Raw genomic sequence first — 18,892 nt, 5'->3', positions numbered from 1 at the left:
GGGGGGAGGGAAAACAGGCCCCCCTCCTCTCCCCCGCCCCCACCTCTCCCCGCCCACCTCCTGAAGCTTGCAGCCCTGCAGCCAGTGACCCCACTCCCCCCCACACTCCCCCCCCACCCCGGTCCTCCGGAGCAGGAGGTCACCCCCACCCCCACCCTGTCTATGTCTTCCTGGGGCCCGTCCCCCACTTTCCTACCCAGAGCCATCGCACCTCTTTCCAGGAAGAAGGGGCTCCCTAGCCTGATCTGCCGAGGAGGAGCCAGCCGGGCGTGGAAGTGAACTTGCAGAGGCCCGCAGAGCTCTGGCTCGGCCTCCCTCGGAACGGGACTCCTTAGCCAGAGCCTGGGCGGAGATAGAGGCCATGGGGCCCCACTCTCTTCCGTCCCGCGGGATCTTGGGCACCCGTGGGTGCGCACCCACTGGCTCCAGAGCTGCCTTCCCCAGGCAGGTCCCCGGACCTTCTGGCCCCCACAGCCTGACCTTCCTGCTGCCTGTCCCTCGGGCCCAGGGCTCTTTAGCACCGCCTCTCCCCTCCAAGGTGATTCTTTGAGCTCTGCTTCTGGGGAAACAGGCCTCGGGCTTGCCTAGAAAATGTTCTTTATATTTCTTTTTCCCACTTAGTTTCATACTTTGTGGCCTTCGGGAATGTTCTGTGAAGGTCACCCGTGGGCCAAGTCCTGTGCAGGAGTTAAAAGAAACAAGCTATCCTCCTGCCTTTGAGAAATGGGTCTTTTCAACAGGTAGCCAGAAGGGACTGCTGTGCAGAATATAAGAACTCAATAAAAACCATGCAATATCAACAAACGTGCCGCTGAGTTCAGTAGAGCTTTGTCTAACGGTAGCCAAATGGCGATGCTGCGTGAAGAGGTGCTCACAGCATCGCTAAGGAAATGCCCTTCCACATCCTGAGTCCCCCTTCACGCCCGCTACGTTGCCTGTGTTCAAAATCTGCTTTTGCTAAAAAGCACTCGCTGGTTATTGGGCCCATGAATGAACTAGAAGCAGGAGGAAAGCTCGATGAACGTCAGGGCTTCTGCAGCGCGTCTGTCTTCGCTCGGCATTCTCTCCGCAGTCCCGGGCCACCCCCTGAAGTCCTGGAGGGCCGGCATCTGACCACAAGGGATGGAACCACCCCAAGGAAAGGAACAGCAGGCCTTGGACGGAGCCCCAGGCCCCTGTAATCCACTGCCAACATCAGGATTGGTCTAAACATTCTTCTATTCCCAGGCAGCGGTGACTCCTGACCAGATCGCTCCCCTCAAGTGGTCAAAGTGGGAGCTTCGCCAGAACCACTCAGCTGATCCGCACCGTGCCCTGGCCTGGACTGTGAATAATTACCCATTCCTTTTGCCACCTGCACACGTTTTTTGTCTATTTAATCCAAAAACCCACGTGTCTGTCCTGGAAACAGGCGGATGGGCTGCCTTTGTCCCTCCATACAGCCTGTCCATTGGGGGGGGCATTGCTCCCTCCTCTGCCCCCCCCATGGTGTTGGGGTGAGTGGTCAGACTTCCATGGGGATCCCCTCGTTTAGGCCTGGGGCCTCAGACTCCGGTCTCATCCGGATCAATGTCAACAATAACGAACATTCGGGAAGCAGAAGCTAAGTCCTGTGTGGACGTGGGCCCTGTGCTCCGCTGCTGGGAACGCGGGCCTGGCTGCGGGAATGGCATGGTCCCGCAGGGCAAGCAGGTGGTGGAGCCGTGAGTGAGTGCTCCCCGCATTCTCCACAGCCTGAGGGGGAAGACGCCAGGGAGCCCGCTGCCGGGCGAGGGGGGAACCAAGGCCTTCCACACCATGGATGACCCACCACTCAGCCCTGCGCCTGCCAGAGCCCCGGGCTCAGCCTGCCATGCTTCCATCAGCCTCACCCCTCCCTTTCTCCTCCTCCTCTTCCTCCTCCTCCTCCTCTTTTCTCTGCTTCCTCTTCCTCCTCCTTCTCCCCTCCTTCCTCCTCCTTCTCCTCCCCTCCCCTCTCTTCCTCCTCCTCCTTCTTCTCCTTCATTTCATTTTGTGAGAACTACTAAGTGTTGTTGCTCTCCCACTGAAGCGACTCCCTCCATCCTTTTGCTTTTGTTTGGTCTTTCCCATCAGTCCTTGTGTTTTTGCAGGGGTGAAACCAGGGAGAAGAAATGCCCAGCCAGCTAACCCCTGAGGCCTCAGAAATCCTCAAGTCCAGCCACCCCGCCAGCCCCGCCCCTCTGCACACGAGGAAACGGGCTCAGAGAGACGAAGACTCTCATCTCGTGTCACACAGCAAGATAGCAGGCGATGTCTTCCGTTTTCCCCACCAAACAGGCCTCACTGCGCTAGTTTAGATGGCTTACATTTTAATTCTTATATGCTATGAATCTGCATCCTATTCCATTAGGACACTATGTTTCCGGGTTTTATTGTGTGTGCCAGTTCTGAGACTTGAACTCAGGGCCTGGACACTGTCCCTGAGCTTCTTCTTCCCAAGGCTAGCACTCTACCACTTGAGCCACAGCACCACTTCTGGCTTTTTCTGTTTGTGTGGTACTGAGGAATGGAACCCAGGGCTTCATGCATGCTAGGCAAGTGCTCTACCACTGAGCCACCTTCCCAGCCCCAGGTCACTATGTTTTAAATTGTTAAGTAATGTTTTTTTTTTTTGGGTCCGGTCGTGGGGCCTGAACTCTGGGCCTGGGCGCTGTCCCTCAGCTCTTCAGCTCGAGGCTAGCGCTCTACCACTTGAGCCACAGTGCCACTTCTGGTTTTTTACTTTTTGCTTATGTGGTGCTGAGGAATTGAACCCAGGGCCTCATGCATACAAGGCAAGCGCTCTACCACTGAGCCACCTTCCCAGCCCCAGTATTATTTCCTAAATCCTGAGTGACATTTCTGCTTTGGCAGGAAAGGGTACTGGGACTGCTCCATGGTGGTTTTTTTTTTGGGGGGGGGGAGTTGGCACCTCACAAGTACTCAACTAGAAGAAGTAAGGGAGCCCACACACAATGGCTTCAGCCCAAAGCTCGAGGTTCAGCGCAGAAGTTCAGAAGAGAGAAGCAATCAAATGTTCTAGAAACAGCTGTTCCGGTTGCCAGGAAACCTGTGTGTCCTTTGGGGTTTGGGCTTTTGATAAATACAATCTATTCTTTGATCTGGATCTTACTTTGCCTGAAGGTCATCCATCTAGAAAATTCTCCCGGCAAAGTCCTTTAGACTTTAAGTGTTGTGTTCTGAACCCAAAAACTGGCCTCCTGCAGATGGCCTGTTACTGAGCTTTCTTGGTTCTGACTAGCACCTGTTCCAAGTCCCCCCCCCCCCCCCAATCCGCTGAACCTGAGGCGGCGTCCCTAGCCCGCGCTGCCCCCTGGTGGCCAACTCTCTCTCCTCATCTCCGACAGGAAGGCCTGGGGCGGCCGCAGGGGCTGAGACCCAGGGCTGCAGCCTCCAAGAATCTAGAATGGAGTAGGAGAACTTCCCACACCTCCCCGCCAAGGGGGAACTACCTCACGGCACAGCATGGCCCCTCGAGGTTGGATTTAGGGTGAGAGGTTGCCCGCCAAAAGGAAACGGGCAGATCTCACGCATGGTGGCAGCTTCTCCCCGCGTGCCCTCCACTCCAAGAAAAAGAGGGGCCAGGAGAGCCCCGCGGGTCCCATGAGATGCGGCTACCTGGCCACCAGCTTCTCCCCAGCTGCAAAGACGCGGGACATTTACATGCCCAAGACAGAGCCGCCTCACCTCCCACGGGTGCCTGGAACACCTCCCATGGGTGCTGCCTCGAAACTGGCCGAGCAGACCAGGCCACCTGGTGGGAGGGGCTGGCGGTGGGTAGGCTTGTAACCTTTGAACCATACAGCAGAGCTGTTTGGGAAGGACAAAGGCAGGCACTCATCGAAGAATGGAAGAAAAACCACCGAGTATCGATGCCTTGGCAGGGAAGACTGGGAGGAACCCACGCCCCCGAGGGAGCCAGGGAAGCAGGCAGACTGGGCCTGCTGCCTTCCGCTGGTCTGCTCCCCCGGCTTCTGACACATCAGGGCCGTTCAGAGGTCAAGAGAGGCCCCGTCATTTCCCGAAAATCCCAAACCATGAAAAATGGACATTGGCCACACGCATTTGTATACAAACCCAGAGGAGGCGGTGCTGTGCTGTGGCCAAGGCCTCGGCTGGAACGGAGGTTGGAGACAGTGGCTCAGCCCCGCCCAACCCTGAAACCCAGTCCCTGGCACAGGGGGGAAGGGCGTGGAGCAAGGAGGCTCCTGGGAGCCTCAGACTTTTAGCACAGTCACGTGTGAGCTTTAAATGGGTACATGAAGAGAACCCCAAGTCCTGGATAGAGTGACTGCCAGAATCTAGCAACTCCAGACCAGAAAAGAACAAATAAGGCCTCAAACATGTTTTATGACATTGACGCAATGTGTAAGTTTTACAATTAGGTCTGTTTAAACAAATCCCTTCTGACCTCATAACCCTAACTAGGGCATGATTAGCTGTCTATTGATTTTACTCTGCTTTTTCCTTGAAATCAATACTAAAACACCAGAAGACTTCAGCTAAACCTTATAAATGTGTGGCTTACAGGACCCAGGCCTATTTTATACCTTAAAAGACAAGGCAGGTAACTAAAAGTATCTTGAGCTGCTAAAGCACTTGCTGCCGGTCTGGGATATAACAAGATTTGCAGTATATTTAATGGACAGAAATCCATAATAAATGACCAGTTTGAGGCTTTTTTTAAGTGACATTTGTACCATGGTTGACCAGTGTCACCTGCTGGCAAGATTGGGTACTGCAGCTCAGTATTCTCCAGCATGAGCAGCCACCATTGGGAACCTGTCTTTGGAGCATGGAGGGGAGGGCTAGGGGGTGGAGGGCCCCACGCACGGGGTTCTAAATCCACTTGATCTTTTGCAAACTAGCTTCTGTGTGTTAAAAGGCCCATGTGCCTATGATCACCCTCTTTGCCCTGATACCCAACGTCGTCCCTCAAGCGAGTCCGCCGAGTTCTCACAGCAAGGAGCTCGCTTTGATAACCTGGTCTTGCTGCCCCAAATAAGAAGCAGTCAGCCAGACACTGGTGGCTCACGCCTATAATCCTAGCTACTCGGGAGGCTGAAATCTGATGATTATGGTTTGAGGCCAGCCTGGGCAGGAAAGTTCACAAGACTCTTTATCTCCAACTAACCAGCAAAAAGCTGGTCGTGGAGGTGTGGCTCAAGTAGTAGAACCTTGTGGGGGAAAAAAGAATCCAAGCAAGAACTCCAAGCCCTGAATGCAAGTCCCAGTTCTGGCACATGTGTGCACACACGTGCACACACATGCACATACACACACACACATACACACACACAGAAATTGTTGAATTCAGTCAACTCTGTCATGCATAACCTTATTCTCCACCGTATGATATTCTACCCCTGCACCAGCTCAGATACTACTTTAAAATTTTTTGTTATTGTTATTGTTGTGTGTGTGTGTGTGTGTGTGTGTGTGTGTAGACCAGGGGGATCAAACCCAGGGCCCAGTGAGCTACAATCCCAGACCCCTGGCCACTACATTTCTTACTCTATTTCTCTCCTTTTCTTCCTCCTACCAAAATGGAGGCATGTGGGAGGTGGAAAGTCGCGGGGAAGAGGAGCCGGGAGTACTCTGACGACAGCAGTTTTATTGAATTAGTTGCATGGGGAAGCACGCAGCCGCAGGCGGTTAGAGTGCAGTCCAGAGGGAGGAGAGGCCGGTGGGCTGGGGGCTGGCCACGCGGACATGCAGAGCTCTATCTGGGGGGCCCGGGGCTCACCTTGGGGAGCCGCACCCCAAGGCCCCTGCATGTAGAAAAGCAGCAGGAGCAGTGCTTGTGTGTCATTCCTCCCTGGAAAAGAGGGAGGCAGGGGAGGAGGAGGGGTCACCGAGGCACCAGCGCACCCCCCTTCTTATCCACCTAGGAAGAACATTCCCCAAAGGAAACCATAAAATTCCCCGTGCTTTCCTAGCTCCTCCGTGGGCTCGGCCCTTTGCCTGCGCCCCAGAGAATCACAAGAGGGGTGACCCACTTACCAAGAGTCACAAAAAGGCTGCCTGCTTACCGGTCCTTCCTGCGGTATTCCTGCAGGGCTTTCTCTGCCACTGTGTCCATAAATTTGGGGTTGTCCATAGAGACTTCTTCGGGGAGAACCACTGTGATGGGATCAGAGTCAAAGAGCTTCACCACCACCTCCGTCACGCGGGAGGGGGTGTCCGAGTCGGAAGTGTGGGTCGTCACCTGGACAGAAAGGCAAGGAAAGAGCCGCCGTGTCCTGGCTGCAGCCGCGCACACCGCGATTTAGGCCCCGGATGCCAAGTCCTCCCGTGGCCTGGGGATGGCTGGGGGTGGCTTGTTGCTAATCATTCACAGAGGCCCACTCCGGGGGACCGTGCCTGCCGCAAACGCGGCCGGCTGCCCCGGAGAGAAGAGCAGTCCCCGAAGTGTTCCTTTACACAGCAGCTGGCCGGTCTGTGTTTGAAAGGAATCAAGACAGAAAAGGGGACACAGAGACGCTTCCAGCACTGAGAGAAGCTGCTCTCCCTGACAAGAGAACAAGGCCGGGCTTCATGCGCCTTTCCACAGTACAGGGCAGAGAAGCAGTCCAGGCGCAGTGCCCCTGGCGCATCAACCACAGTTCTCCAATCTCCCACCAGCCATGGGGGCTCTCCCTCTGCCCATCAGGGCAGCTATGATTGGACGGTTTTCCCGTTATCCTGCCCTGAGATCAATGCCCATCCAAAGTTCTAAGTGGCCCCATTTCCATCCTGAGAGGCTCAAGTCACCTCCCCACCACCAGTGTCCCCAGCATCCTACCCCTGGCGGCGACAAAACTTACTGTAGAAACCCGGAGATAAGCCTGGTCTTCCCCCTGCGTGAGGTTGGCTAGCCGGGACACCCAGTTAAACTGCTGGTTCAGCTGCTCCAGGAGCGCGGAGGTGTTGAGCACCTTGGTCTGGTAGGACTGGAGCAGCCGGTTGTACTCCTGGGTCATCCTCTCCGCCATCTGCAGGGACTCGTTCAGCTCCTGCCGCAGCTGGGCCTGCGCAGGGCTGCTGGCGGAACAGTCTGCCCAGAGAAGAGAGAAATACAACACACTCACTCGGCAGGCAGAAAGGTGGAACGTGTCGGGGAAGTTCGAAGGACAGAACCCAGCTCCTGGCTCCTTCACAAGCAATTGGTTATGGTCCCCGATACAAACAAAGCGTGGATAAAGACAAAGGTGGACAAAGATGCTGTTTCCTTCATCGAAAAAATAAAAAAGGTCTTGGGGGAAGGGGGTAGAACATCAGCTGAACGGATTCGTCTGCCAGGAATCATGGGTTTGAACCAGGATCCTATGATCCTGGCATGAGCCACCCCTGCCCGGCTAACATGCATTCTACCTCAACTCTCAGAATGTGCAAGTGAAATGTCGCCCATCTCCTGCGCTTGGCACTGTGGAAGAAGAGCACCGGGGAAAGGGGGGTGCTCTGTCCAAACTGCTTCACCTGGGACTGGCCCAGGGGTGAGTGCTTTACAGGGACCTCGCTGAGCTTCGGCCCCTGCGTGTGAAGCCAGGCCCACAGGTTACGGGTCTGCTCTGGGCTGAGGCTAGGTTGCCCACAGCAGAACTCGGCGTTGAGGCCGCCCTGTGAGCTGCTGGTGGCCCGCCCCAGCGGCCGGCCCCGCCGACTCACCCACAGACAAGATCTCCTGGCACTTCTGGCACTGGTCCTTCATCTTGAGGCATCCCGTGGAGTTCCGGCGGATCTCCTTGCACACCGCCCGGTCATCGCTGCCCTCTGCGGGAGAGAGGGGCGGGGGAAGCGTCAGTGATTGGCAAGTGGGCCCACCCATGTCTGGGCCCTGCTCGTGGGCCCATGGCTGTCTCCACGCCCTCCATGCTGCTGCGTGGTCCTCTCCGATGTTCTCTGAGTCAGGGAGCGTCAGACTTTGGTCGTTCACCCACTGGCCTGGGCCTTTGCCCTGGGCATCGTGTGATGCCTCCCTGCCTCCCTCGCCTGCCCCAGGCCCTCACTGCGCATGCTTCGCTTCGGCATCACGGCCTCCTCCACGCTGTGTGCTATACCCGGCCCATCGCTCTCCGCGGGACTGCTCAGTCTCTGGAACCCAGGTAGGCATCCCCCTTACAGCTCCTGTACCCCTGACACTAACCGAGCTCCACGTAACACTACAGGGCTCCCCCTGACAGAGCTGACAGTGCATAGGCTGGGAAGGTGGCTCAGTGGTAGGGCGCTTGCCTTGCATGCCTGAGGCCCTGGGTTCCATTCCTCAGCACCACATAAGCAAAAAGAAAAAAGCCGGAAGTGGCGCTGTGGCTTGAGTGGTAGAGCGCTAGCCTTGAGCTGAAGAGCTGAGGGACAGCGCCCAGGCCCAGAGTTCAGGCCCCACGACCGGACCCAAAAAAAAAAAAAAAAGAGCTGACAGTGCAATCTCCCCACCCGGTGGTATTTCCAGGACATCTCAAGCCAAGCCCGGGGGCCAGGAGAACCATGTGGTACAGGACCCTTGTTGGGCAAGCATTGAGAAAGAAAAGCACTCAAGTGCTGCCTACTCACATTCCTGTTACCCTTTATTCATCTGTCTGTCTGTCTGTCTGTCTATGCATTGAGCACCCATCCCCAGCCAGACCCTAAGGTCCCAGCCACGAATACCTTCCTGAAGTGCAACACAGGCTGTGGTATAACTCATTGCTATGGCAACCACACCATATTCCCCAGAGTACCCAAGCGAAAGCAGCTCACGATTGCTTGGATGACCATCAACATGACAATCCCACACCGCCCGCCCTGCAGTACTGGTTTTCCCTTTACTACTCTGCCTTGGTCCCCTTCTTCTTTCAATGGGGCGGGCACCACCCTTGTGGGTTGCTAGGCAACACAGCGATGACAACTACTGAGCCCAGCATCTGACAGGCTCCCACCCCTTGTTGGGAAGAAAGAGAAGAGCCCTCCCTGACCTCCTGTGCCGTCCATGCTGGGGGACTGGAAGGCCGGGCTGTGGAACGGGACGTCCATGGCTTGCTGGGCCTGGTGGATCATGTCGAAGAAGGGCTGGAACAGATCCGGGAAGTCCATGTGTCCGTACGGGGACAGAGGCCTGAGGCTGCGGACCAGGCGCGACTTGGGGAAGAAGTAGTAAGGCCTCCGGTGGAAGAGGCCAAAGGGCGAGAAGTAGCGGGTGTCCTGGGGCTCGTGGGAGAAGAAGCGGTCCTGGAACAGGGTATCCATGATCCGGGACGTCCGCGTGAAGCTGTCCTGCATGACGTCCAGGACGTGGCTCTGCTGCCGGTCGTTCTCCAGCAGGGAGTCGATGCGGTCCCCGTTCATCCAGAAGTAGAAGGGCGAGCTCTGGTTCAGGAACTCCTCCAGCTAGGGAGCGGGCGAGAGACGCAGTGAGGGCCGACCCAGTGGTCCGGCTCAGGTTATTTTTCAGATAGAGTCTCACGCTTTTGCCCTTCGACAGCCATTCTCCTACCTGTGTTCCCTGCCTAGCGGAGATTACAGGCATGAATCACTGCCCTGAGACTCACATCAGAATCCCCACGAACACACCAACAATTCTAAATTCCTCTCACCTAAGCAGGCGCGAGGTCCTCCCCTGCCTCGAAGCCGTGGCTCCCCCTCACCTGCCTGCCCACCAGGCCGGAGCCGCTTCTGCAGACGCGGGCATAGAACTTCATGCAGGTCTGCTTCAGGCAGGGCTTGCACTCCTCCCACAGCGCCGTCATGGTCTCGTTGCACACGTCTGGCAATTCCTTCAGCTTCTTCTCAGAGTCCCTTGTGTCTTCCAGGGCATCCTACAGGAAGCCAAGAGACCAGGTGAGCCACACAGACCACAGGCTTTCCTCTTCCCAACCCCGCCCCGCCCGTTCACACCAGCGGCCCGAGGCCCTCCGTGGTCAGCCCTGTGAGCCCAGCCTTCCTTCATCCATCTTCCTGGACCGCTCTCCACACCTGGCTGTCAGCGTCCTCTTGTTCCCCCACCGCCAGCTGTTTCCTGCGTCTTCCCCCACCTGCAGGACTGACCCAGACCCCTCCTCTCTCTGGACACTGCCGATCGTCTATCCAAGGATTTCCCTGGACACTGCGGATCGTCTATCCAAGGATTTCCCGCTCCCATGTCCTGCATTCCCTGCGCTCAGCACCTAGTGTTGAAGGCGCCTCCCCAACCGACCAGCAGCTCCCAGATCTCCTGACTCTATTCTAACTGTGGTCCCTGGTGTGCAAAGGAGTCAGCATCACGTCAACCACGGAGACTCACACTCACGGTCATGTCAGATGGGTAACTGTCACAGGTTATCCCAAAGGCCTCCCAAATAAAGGCCCGAAGATGTTCATCACAGTATTCACTTATGGTAAGTATATATTTACGTGTGTGTGTGTGTGTGTGAGAGAGAGAGAGAGAGAGAGCGAGCGTGTATGTCAGAACCAACCTAAATGCTCAAAAGTCAAGGACACGTTCAACCAATCGTGGTACAGTAGTTCCTCCCTTATCAGCTCTCCTTGGTCAGCCACAACCCCAAAATATGACTACAACTCAATGTACACATGTGAAAATGGAACTAGGAAAACCAGGGGGCAGGTGGGGCTGGGAGAGGAGCGGGAGAAGGATGGAGGGGTGACACGATGGAGGTGCATTGTACCACACAGCGACATGCTGAATTGAAACCCCTCTGTACAACTACTTAAAGATTATAAACTTATAATACAAAAGTATCACTACAGTGCAAAGACTGCTGTCACACAATTTTTATTACAGCGTAGTTGTTCTGTTTTGTTGTTGTTCTGTTTCTCTTGCGTGAATAATCTACAAATTAAACTACCACGGAGACATAATATATATATATATATATATATATATATATATGAATAAACATAACATGCACAGGGCTTGGTACCCTGCATGGCTTCAGGCTGCCATTGGGGTCTCAGGGCAGATTGTTTGTGGTTAAGGGGGCTACACCATGTGCAGAAGGTGGGTAAGTATCCATTAACACATGGTTACAAGGGACACTTACAGTATAAGTTTTAAATTTTGAACAGAGACTGTGAAAGAAGTGTAAGAACAGTAAGGGTAGATCAGATGTTAACACTGCTAGCCCCTCCTACATCACCACCACCACCACAGCCTCGCCCCACGCCCGCACTCCAGGGCTGATCTTGGAGCTTGTACAAGGTCAGGATTTAGAAAAATCAATTGAAATGATCCAGGCATCAGGCCCAGGACCAGCCTTGTACCAGAACCAGATCCAAGATCCCCCCCCTCCCCCACCCGCAGGCTTTCAAAAGCAAATGCTTTTCTCTCTACCCCTTCCCTACAGCCCCCAGCATCAGCTGACACTGCCCTGGGAAAACCACAGATCACCATGGCAACCTTGCAAGATGCCTACCAGGACCCCTTTCTTTCCCCTCCAGCAGGGAGAGCCAGGGCAGGGCTCCGCTCACCTCCTTCTTTTTCTTTGCCTTCTCCAAGGTGGTCAGCAACGACTTGCGCTCTTCATTCGTTTTCTCTATTAGAGTCTTGATCTCTTTCACTCCCTGGACGGCGTTTTGAATCTCCTTAGTGATATACTGGCTCCCTTGGGAGGACATTTCTGTAACAGCAGGCCGGAGACAGAGGGAGGGGAGAGGAAGAGAGGATGCTGGGAGATAACCCTGGCGCCAGCTGGACTGTCAGAAAGGCCTGCTCAGGCCAGGGGAAGTCAAGGCCAGGCCCTTCTAACCCCACCCCACTGAACAGCCCAATGTCCCATCATGCCCCAGGGGACCGTGCCCTATGCCCGCCACTGCCACGTGGCCCCGAAGAACCAGGGGACAGTTTCCAAGGCGGGGGAGGGAGAGACACTAAACCCAGGTGTGTTAGCTTTTAAGACTCGAAACAGAAGAACTTCTTGGTATTTGGGATACAAATCTTTGTGGAAACATCTGGACTTGGTTCCTGAGCACAGCACTCAGGGACTGGGGCGGGGCAATGATTACACGGCTCTGTTCACCACGGGGACTGGCACCACGGCACAGCACCGGGGCACCAGGAGGCCCTACCACTCAGGTCCCTCGCACTGTGCCTACCCCATGCCCGGCCCTTGGTGCACATGTGATCTATGACTTCCAGCACCACTGTTGAGTCCAAGGGGAGAGAGGGAAGAGGGCAGGGCAAAAGGTATGGAACCCCAGAGGGGTCTCGGGGCACAGCCAGGCTGTACCACATATGTTCTGCGCCTGAAGATTGCTGAGAGACCTGGAGTGTTCACCACAAAAGTCCAGGTAACTACTAAGTAGCTTGATAGTGACTGTCACCGTGTGTGTGTGTGTGTGTGTGTGTGTACCACAGCATCAGGTTGCTTAGCACAGGACAACATTTGTATTTGATAATTATACCTCAATGAAGCCAAACACTAGGATGAGCTGGAGACAGCCTGGGGAGTCTGCAGCTGGGGCACGGTGGGTGTACTCACACCCAGGCCTAGTGAACATCTTGCACTCTCTCTATCTCCATCTATTTTTGCGTTAGCTTGTTTTTCAGATAGATTCTTAGGTTTTTGCCCAAATCAGCCTAGGCCTACGATTCTCCTATTTCTGCCTCCTCAGTAGCTGTGATTACAGGCGTATACTGCCACACCCCTGCAAGTCTGGGGTACTTGTTTTGTTTGTGGCTGTACTGGGGTTTTAAACTTAGGACACCTTGAGCTTGCTCGGCAGGCACTCCACCATTTGAGCCACAACCCCATTCATTATTGCATTACGTATGCTTTAAATACTCTTGCAGTTTTGCTTGTGCCAGGCTGCGTTCACTACCATGAACAGCGGGCCCCACAGTGGTACTTGCCCTGGAGCTCATTGTCGGAGACCAGCTGCTGTCCCTGGACCTGTCCGCTCTCCCAGGTCAGCAGCAGCCCCACGCACAGCAGGAGAATCTTCATGGTATGGCCACCTCCAATTCTGGAATCCTAGCAGGTCTGTGTTTGGAGAGAACAGAAGATCGACTGTCACGGTAACCACTGGGCAGTCTGCTGCTTGGCTGCCTCAACTTCCAGAGGCGGGGGACAAGTGGCCCTCAGCTGCCCCTCAGCTGGCACCACTGCAGTTACCCCGAGGAACTTGGAAGAAAAGATCAGATCTGCCGCTGTCACTTTGAAGGAAGTGAAGGCAGGCCGTGCCGGGAGGGGCCACAGAACAGCCACACAGAGAAACTCAGGAGCTGGGCACCAGGCCAGCACAGAAGCTTCCTGAATCCTGGCCTCCTTGTTCCAAAAGGGCACGAAGCCTATCAAATCTTACGAATGCCTCCCTTTTCATTCTCTCAACCTTCCCTCCCTCTTCTTGTGAAGTAGGACTGCACCCTCACCCACAGCAGACATTACCAATCAATCATAGTTCCATGCTCCCCCCCCCCCCCCACTTGGAGCCCCAGCGCCATCTGAATGTGCTTTTCAAGAGTCTGAGGCAGTAACATCCCTCCCTTTTGGTTGGTACAGGACATCTGGCATCCCTCATGGGAGGCTTGGGCTGGGCTGCATTGCAGATTCGAAGATATCAATTAAAAGTAAGGCAAGAAAGGGAAGGGCTAACAGTGAGCCCAACGAGCAGCCTCCCTAGGAAAGCTGGAGGGTGGGGGGAATGTGCCCCTTGGCTCTGCCTGGTCCCTTTCACACGGCCTGTGCCCTCTAAGCCTGCACCACTTTGGGTTGCCAAGGGGCTCCTGCTACCACGGAGCTGGCCGTTCTGAGCCAGAGGACATGCGCCGTAGCCCTGGTCTTACACAATAGACCCTGTTCCAGAAGCTGGAGCTGTTGCATAAATCGGAACCTCCTCCTCCTGGCCCCCCAACCCTGCCCAGAACTGCTGAATTGGTTCCCATAGCCACAGGAAGAAGAAAGGGAACCCTTCCTGAAATGGTTCACGTCTAGAGACTACTCAGTCCAGAAAGCCCACCTGGATGCTGGTAGATCATTAATAAGGGGGACATATGCTACACAGAGCAAAGGGATGACATGGGAGAAGAGACAGGGGCCGGTTCCCCAACCATGGGTGCGTGGCTAAGCCCACGGGGCCTCAGGCCCACCGAGAAGGCCTTGATCTCAACGCCTCTGCCCAGCTGCTCACTCAGTCCTGACATGCCTCTGGCAGAGACGGAGCCTCTGAAGTGGAGAGATAAAGCCAGTCAGAAATACCTCACCGGAAGAGGCCCCCAGAATGACTGCTTCTGGGAAATCCAGCTCAAATCCTCACCAACGGTTCCAACCAGAAGACAGTGTTGGGCACTGCTGAAGAGGGGCAGGGCCTGGGACAGGGGCAGGGGGTGCCCCAGCCTGGAGAGCCATCAGAAGGTCATTCTCCAGCCACCCTTCCACCTTCACTGGGAGACCAAAGCCCAAAGACAGGGCCAGGGCAGGCTGGTGCCACTCCAGGGTGAGAACCTGGCCTTCCAAGTCTCCTTCTTGGCCTAGTCCTCGTTCCTTGACATGGAGTCCTTAAATCTCCCAGCCTCCATTGTTGTTGTTGTTTGCCAGTTCTGGGCTTGAACTCAGGGCCTGGGTGCTGTCCCTGAGCTGCTTTTGCTTAAGGTTAGCACTCTACCACTTGAGCCACAGAGCCTCTTTTGGCTTTTTCTGTGTATGTGGTGCTGAGGAATCGAACCCAGGACTTCATGCATGCAAGGCAAGCACTCTACCACTAAGCCACCTTCCCAGCCTCCAGCCTCTGTTTTTATACTTTTTGTTGCTTATTCTAGCTTGAAGACTTCCACTTATTGCCATAAAGTAAGTTTAGCACACAGAGGCATACAGTATCATTACCTATAGCATCTAACAAGAAGTAGATCTCAGTTCCTCCAGCCCCTCACAGCCTATGGTTCAGGTAAACACTTATCAGGGGAAGGAGAGGAGAGCCAAGTCCTAAGACGCCCCATGGCATCTTGGTTTCCTAAGTCCAATGGCTGCAGAGTGTCATGAAGAGACAGAACACCAGAAGAAGCTGCTTTAGGATTGAGTCAGTAAGCCAGATGGGCAGAGGCTACATTGCTAAGACAGCCTGTGGGCAAAGCAGGAAGACAGTGAGGAAAGAGGGGTCTCCCTGACAGGGGTGCAGACCTGAAGCAGGAGGCCAGACTTCACCTTGCTGGGTTTTATGAATTATCTAATCCAACTGTGTCCTAGCTGGGGGCAGAGGGAAATCTATGCTGATCACAGGTGACACACCTGGAGGCAGCCACACACACACACACACACACACACACACACACACACACACACAAACACTGGACTGGGGCTAGAACTCAGGACCTGGGCATTGTCCCTTAGCTATGTCACTCAAGGCTGGTGCTCTATTATTTGAGCCACTGCTCCATTCCCAACTTTTTTTGTTGGAGATAAGAGTCTAATAAACTTTCCTGCCTGGGCCAGCTTTGATTTGTGATCCTCAGATCTCAGCCTCCTCTATAGCTAGGATTACAGATGTTAGCTACGGATCCCCAGCACCCTCGGTTTCCTGATCTGTAAAGTGGGCGGGGACAGACCTCAGAAAGTGAGTGTGTTCTATAAATGCAAATATCTTACATAATCATAGTAAACACTGACTCATTCAAAATCTGACCAAAGACCTGCCCTGGACATTGTCAGCATCTTCTAACCACGTTCCTGGAGGGAGGCTGAGGGCCCGAGCCATTCGCTGAGGCCCCATGTGCTCCGACGCTGCCTCACGCTGGTTCCGGTCATGAGCCTATGGTGCAGGTTCAAGGACAGCCAGAGAACAAAGCCTGCCCTCTGCAGAGGTCACCTGGCCAGTCTCACCTGGGGCTAGATCCGCACCGGCCAACTGCCTGAGTGTGTCAGCAGCGCCAACACCACGGACCCCGGGCCAGGGCTGCTCCCAGGCCCGGGCCTTGTGCCGCATTTCCCTCCACTTACCGCGTCCTTTGCATCCCGTGTAAAGGGTGTAAAAGATAATGGAAAGGCCTGTTTTTGGGGCTGTCTTCTCTTCCTTATATCACACTGCAGCTGTACTAGTCTCGCAAGGGTGGGGACTCAAGTAGCTCATTTTGGTATTTGGTATCCTTAATATATATATATATATACCTATTATATATTCCTTAATATATGTCAAATAATACTATAGTATGTATTATATTGTATTTTATATACATATAATGTAGTGGGAGGGGGGTTAGTAGCAACTTTTTATTTTTTGCCAGGTCCAGAAGTTTCTGGAAGGTCAAGAAGCTTCGTTTCTGGGCCCAGCTCCGACCCTGGCTTACTGCTGGCGCGGGAATCCCTGCGCCCCTGCAGGCCTGGGCTGGCAATGCCTAGGGGCCGAGGGCCTTGACTTCTGCAGCCGGCACCGCACGGGCCGAGTCTGCGCCAGGTGCGTGGTCACGGCTCACGCTCGGATCCACGCCAGGCTCACTAGGAGATGCGGAGGGCGGAGGAGCCCCGCAGCGCAGCGGAGCCCCGCACCTCCCCGAGGGCCGGCCGCGGGGGGCCCCCCTGCAGCCGGGTCCCCGCGGCCTCCGCCCCGCAGCCTGGTCCCGCAGCCTGGTCCCCCAGCCTGGGTCCCCGCGGCCTCCGCCCCGCAGCCTGGTCCCGCAGCCTGGTCCCCGCGGCCTCCGCCCCGCAGCCTGGTCCCGCAGCCTGGTCCCCCAGCCTGGGTCCCCGCGGCCTCCGCCCCGCAGCCTGGTCCCCGCACCGCCTCTGCCCCGCAGCCCGGTCCCGCAGCCCGGTCCCCCAGCCCGGGTCCCCGCGGCCTCCGCCCCCCAGCCTGGTCCCCCAGCCTGGGTCCCCGCGGCCTCCGCCCCGCGCGCGCGTCAAGCTCCCACATACACCCATCAAACTGCGATCTGAGCCGAGGAACACAGGGCCCCCATCCCGGCCCTGGCTGCGCCTTCGGGGCGCTGTCTGTGGCGCAGGTCCTCTCCGCGCCCCCTGGGTCCCCGCCGCACCTCCTCCGCCGCGCCCTACCGCGCCCCGGGCCCCCGCCGCGGCGAAGGGAACGCGGGACATCGCGGTCCCCCCCCCCGCCGCGCCCCGCAGCGCCCCGCGCCCACCCCAGCCCACCCCCGGCTCCCGCCGCACCTCCTCCGCCGCGCCCCGAGCCCCCGCCGTGGCGAAGGGAACGTCCCCCACCCCCGCCGCACCCCGAGCCCCCGCCGCGCCCCGCCGCACCCCCGCCCGGCGAAGGGAACGCGGGGCGCCCGCTCACCGCTCGGCTCGACGCGCTCTTCCCGGCGAGGCAGCCGCGTCCCGGGGAGGCGCCGCCTTTATAGCTCGGCCCGCGCACACCCCCTTGGGGGCCGGCTGCAGACCTGCGTGACTCACGCCCTCAGAACGCCCCGACCGCGGCCCGAGCTTTCTGGAAGCTGGGGGGTGGGGGGGCAGGAGGTGCAGCACCCCGCGGGGGCACCGGGGGGCGCATGGGCACCGCGCACGGCGCTGCGCGCTCCGCTCCCGCCCAGGCCCGGCCTCGGACAGCCGCCCACCGGGCCCGGGGCGAATCTTCCATCTTCAGCCCTCGCTACTCCTGCGCCATTCAGCGAGGACTCGGCCAGCAGTGCTCGGGGAGGTGGAGGGCCCGTGCCAGGCGGAGAGCAGGCTAAAGCGCTCCCGGCGGCGCGGGGAGCCTGTGGGCCCCGGGACAGAGGACGTGGACAGGATCGGGAAGGGGCCTGGTCCCCCGAGCCAGGGGCTCCCACAGATACAGCCCTGTCCCCAGGCCACGTGGGACCCAGGCCCACCCACACTAGGTGTCACGCAGTCCTGTCTCAGACTTGAAATTTGCAGTGCATTTTGAGCCAAGGCCCTGGCTTGTGGGCCCGGTCAGCCCAGGCCGTGCCGGTGAAGGAGCCACCTGTGCGTCCTGCAGCTGCTTCTTGGAGCAGAAGCTGAGCTACCCATTCTGGACCCCAGGAAGCTGAGTGTTGAGAAAGAGGGCCAGGCCTAGCCTTGTCCAGGGAAGATAGGTGGATGGACCAAAAACAGGCAGCCTACTTTGGGGGGTTTTTTGGTGGCAGGTTTTGAAAGCCGGGTAAAATATCTGAAGAAGAGTGTCATAATGGATCTGGGGCTGCTTCCCCCTTCAAGGTCCAATTTCTAGCTGCCCACGGCCCTGGATTCACTAGAATCTCCATTCTTTCCCTGGGGAAACTTCTCAATCTGTGGGGAAGTAGAGACGTCCCCAGGCTGGGTGCTTGGGGCCCAAGGTCCCAGGGACCTTGGAGCCAATCACTTTACCCCTTCAGGCCTCAGTTTCTTCCATCTGGACGCAAAGAAGAATCTGGATTTGTGTTTCCAAGGAGAAGAACAGCACAGAAGAAGAACATGTAACAAAGACTTAAAGCAAAATTTCTCCCTACCAAGAGGCTTTTCTTGATTTGCCTTTCCAAACAAAAGGCTGGATTCTCCGCAGAGCTACATTTTTCTGGGTGGAAACTGGTTCTTCCTCCACGTATCAGTGGTGCCTCCGGTGGAGGAGGCAGCGATCTGAGATAACATTTATAAATCTCGGATTTCACAGGGCAGACCAGGAGGGCTGCCTTAATCAGCTGATGCAGGGGAAGGGGGGAGAGGACGAAAGGGTTCGGAAGAAAAGAACGGGATTCCTAGTCACACTGTGAATGAATGATCACCTTATGCCTCCAGCTCCTAGACAGACAAGGCCCCTAAAAGTGCAAACTTGGAAAGCACCCTAAGGTACCACTGGATTTTTAATGTCCCAAGGAGATTTCAGAAGTCAGCTCTGTGTGGAACCACACAGAGAAATACAACCTGTCTCTCCCCTGATGGCCTTCTGATATTTGGAGGCATCTTGGTCTGCTTCACCCAGCGACCCCGCTGATGACCTCACCTTGTCATCGTGTACAAATCAGCTTTTTTATTTTTTAGAGTACTGGAGATTGAAAACTCAGGGC

General features: G+C 56.2%; 1 protein-coding gene and 1 long non-coding RNA gene across 2 annotated transcripts; one reads left to right on the top strand and one right to left on the bottom strand.

Moving 5' to 3' along the window:
* Positions 1 to 5,615: 5,615 nt before the first annotated feature.
* Clu (clusterin) lies at positions 5,616 to 12,914 on the bottom strand. Its single transcript, XM_042697796.1, has 8 exons — positions 12,821 to 12,914; positions 11,440 to 11,588; positions 9,621 to 9,791; positions 8,952 to 9,363; positions 7,669 to 7,773; positions 6,828 to 7,057; positions 6,054 to 6,229; positions 5,616 to 5,839 (listed from the first exon to the last, which is right to left on the bottom strand). Exons 1-8 carry the CDS (start codon positions 12,912 to 12,914, stop codon positions 5,830 to 5,832), a joined length of 1,347 nt encoding a protein of 448 aa, XP_042553730.1. The 3' UTR covers positions 5,616 to 5,829.
* On the top strand, positions 12,876 to 17,506 carry LOC122123489. The gene is made up of 3 exons (XR_006150413.1): positions 12,876 to 12,954; positions 13,708 to 13,713; positions 17,494 to 17,506. It is a non-coding gene; the product is annotated as an uncharacterized LOC122123489 (long non-coding RNA).
* Positions 17,507 to 18,892: the final 1,386 nt, after the last annotated feature.

This window comes from Dipodomys spectabilis, unplaced genomic scaffold (assembly GCF_019054845.1).
Source record: "Dipodomys spectabilis isolate Male_0828 unplaced genomic scaffold, ASM1905484v1 ptg000229l, whole genome shotgun sequence".
NCBI classification, from domain to species: Eukaryota; Metazoa; Chordata; class Mammalia; order Rodentia; family Heteromyidae; genus Dipodomys; species Dipodomys spectabilis.
Note: the sequence above shows the minus strand (reverse complement) of the source record. Positions and strands in the feature narration are given on the sequence as shown.

Excerpts from the sequence above, each read along its gene's own strand:
- Clu (XM_042697796.1), bottom strand. The coding sequence starts at position 12,914 with ATGAAGATTCTCCTGCTGTGCGTGGGGCTGCTGCTGACCTGGGAGAGC. Across the intron at positions 9,792-11,439 it reads AGGCAAAGAAAAAGAAGGAG|GATGCCCTGGAAGACACAAG; the intron begins GTGAGCGGAGCC and ends GGCTTCCTGTAG. Across the intron at positions 6,230-6,827 it reads CTTATCTCCGGGTTTCTACA|GTGACGACCCACACTTCCGA; the intron begins GTAAGTTTTGTC and ends CTTTCTGTCCAG.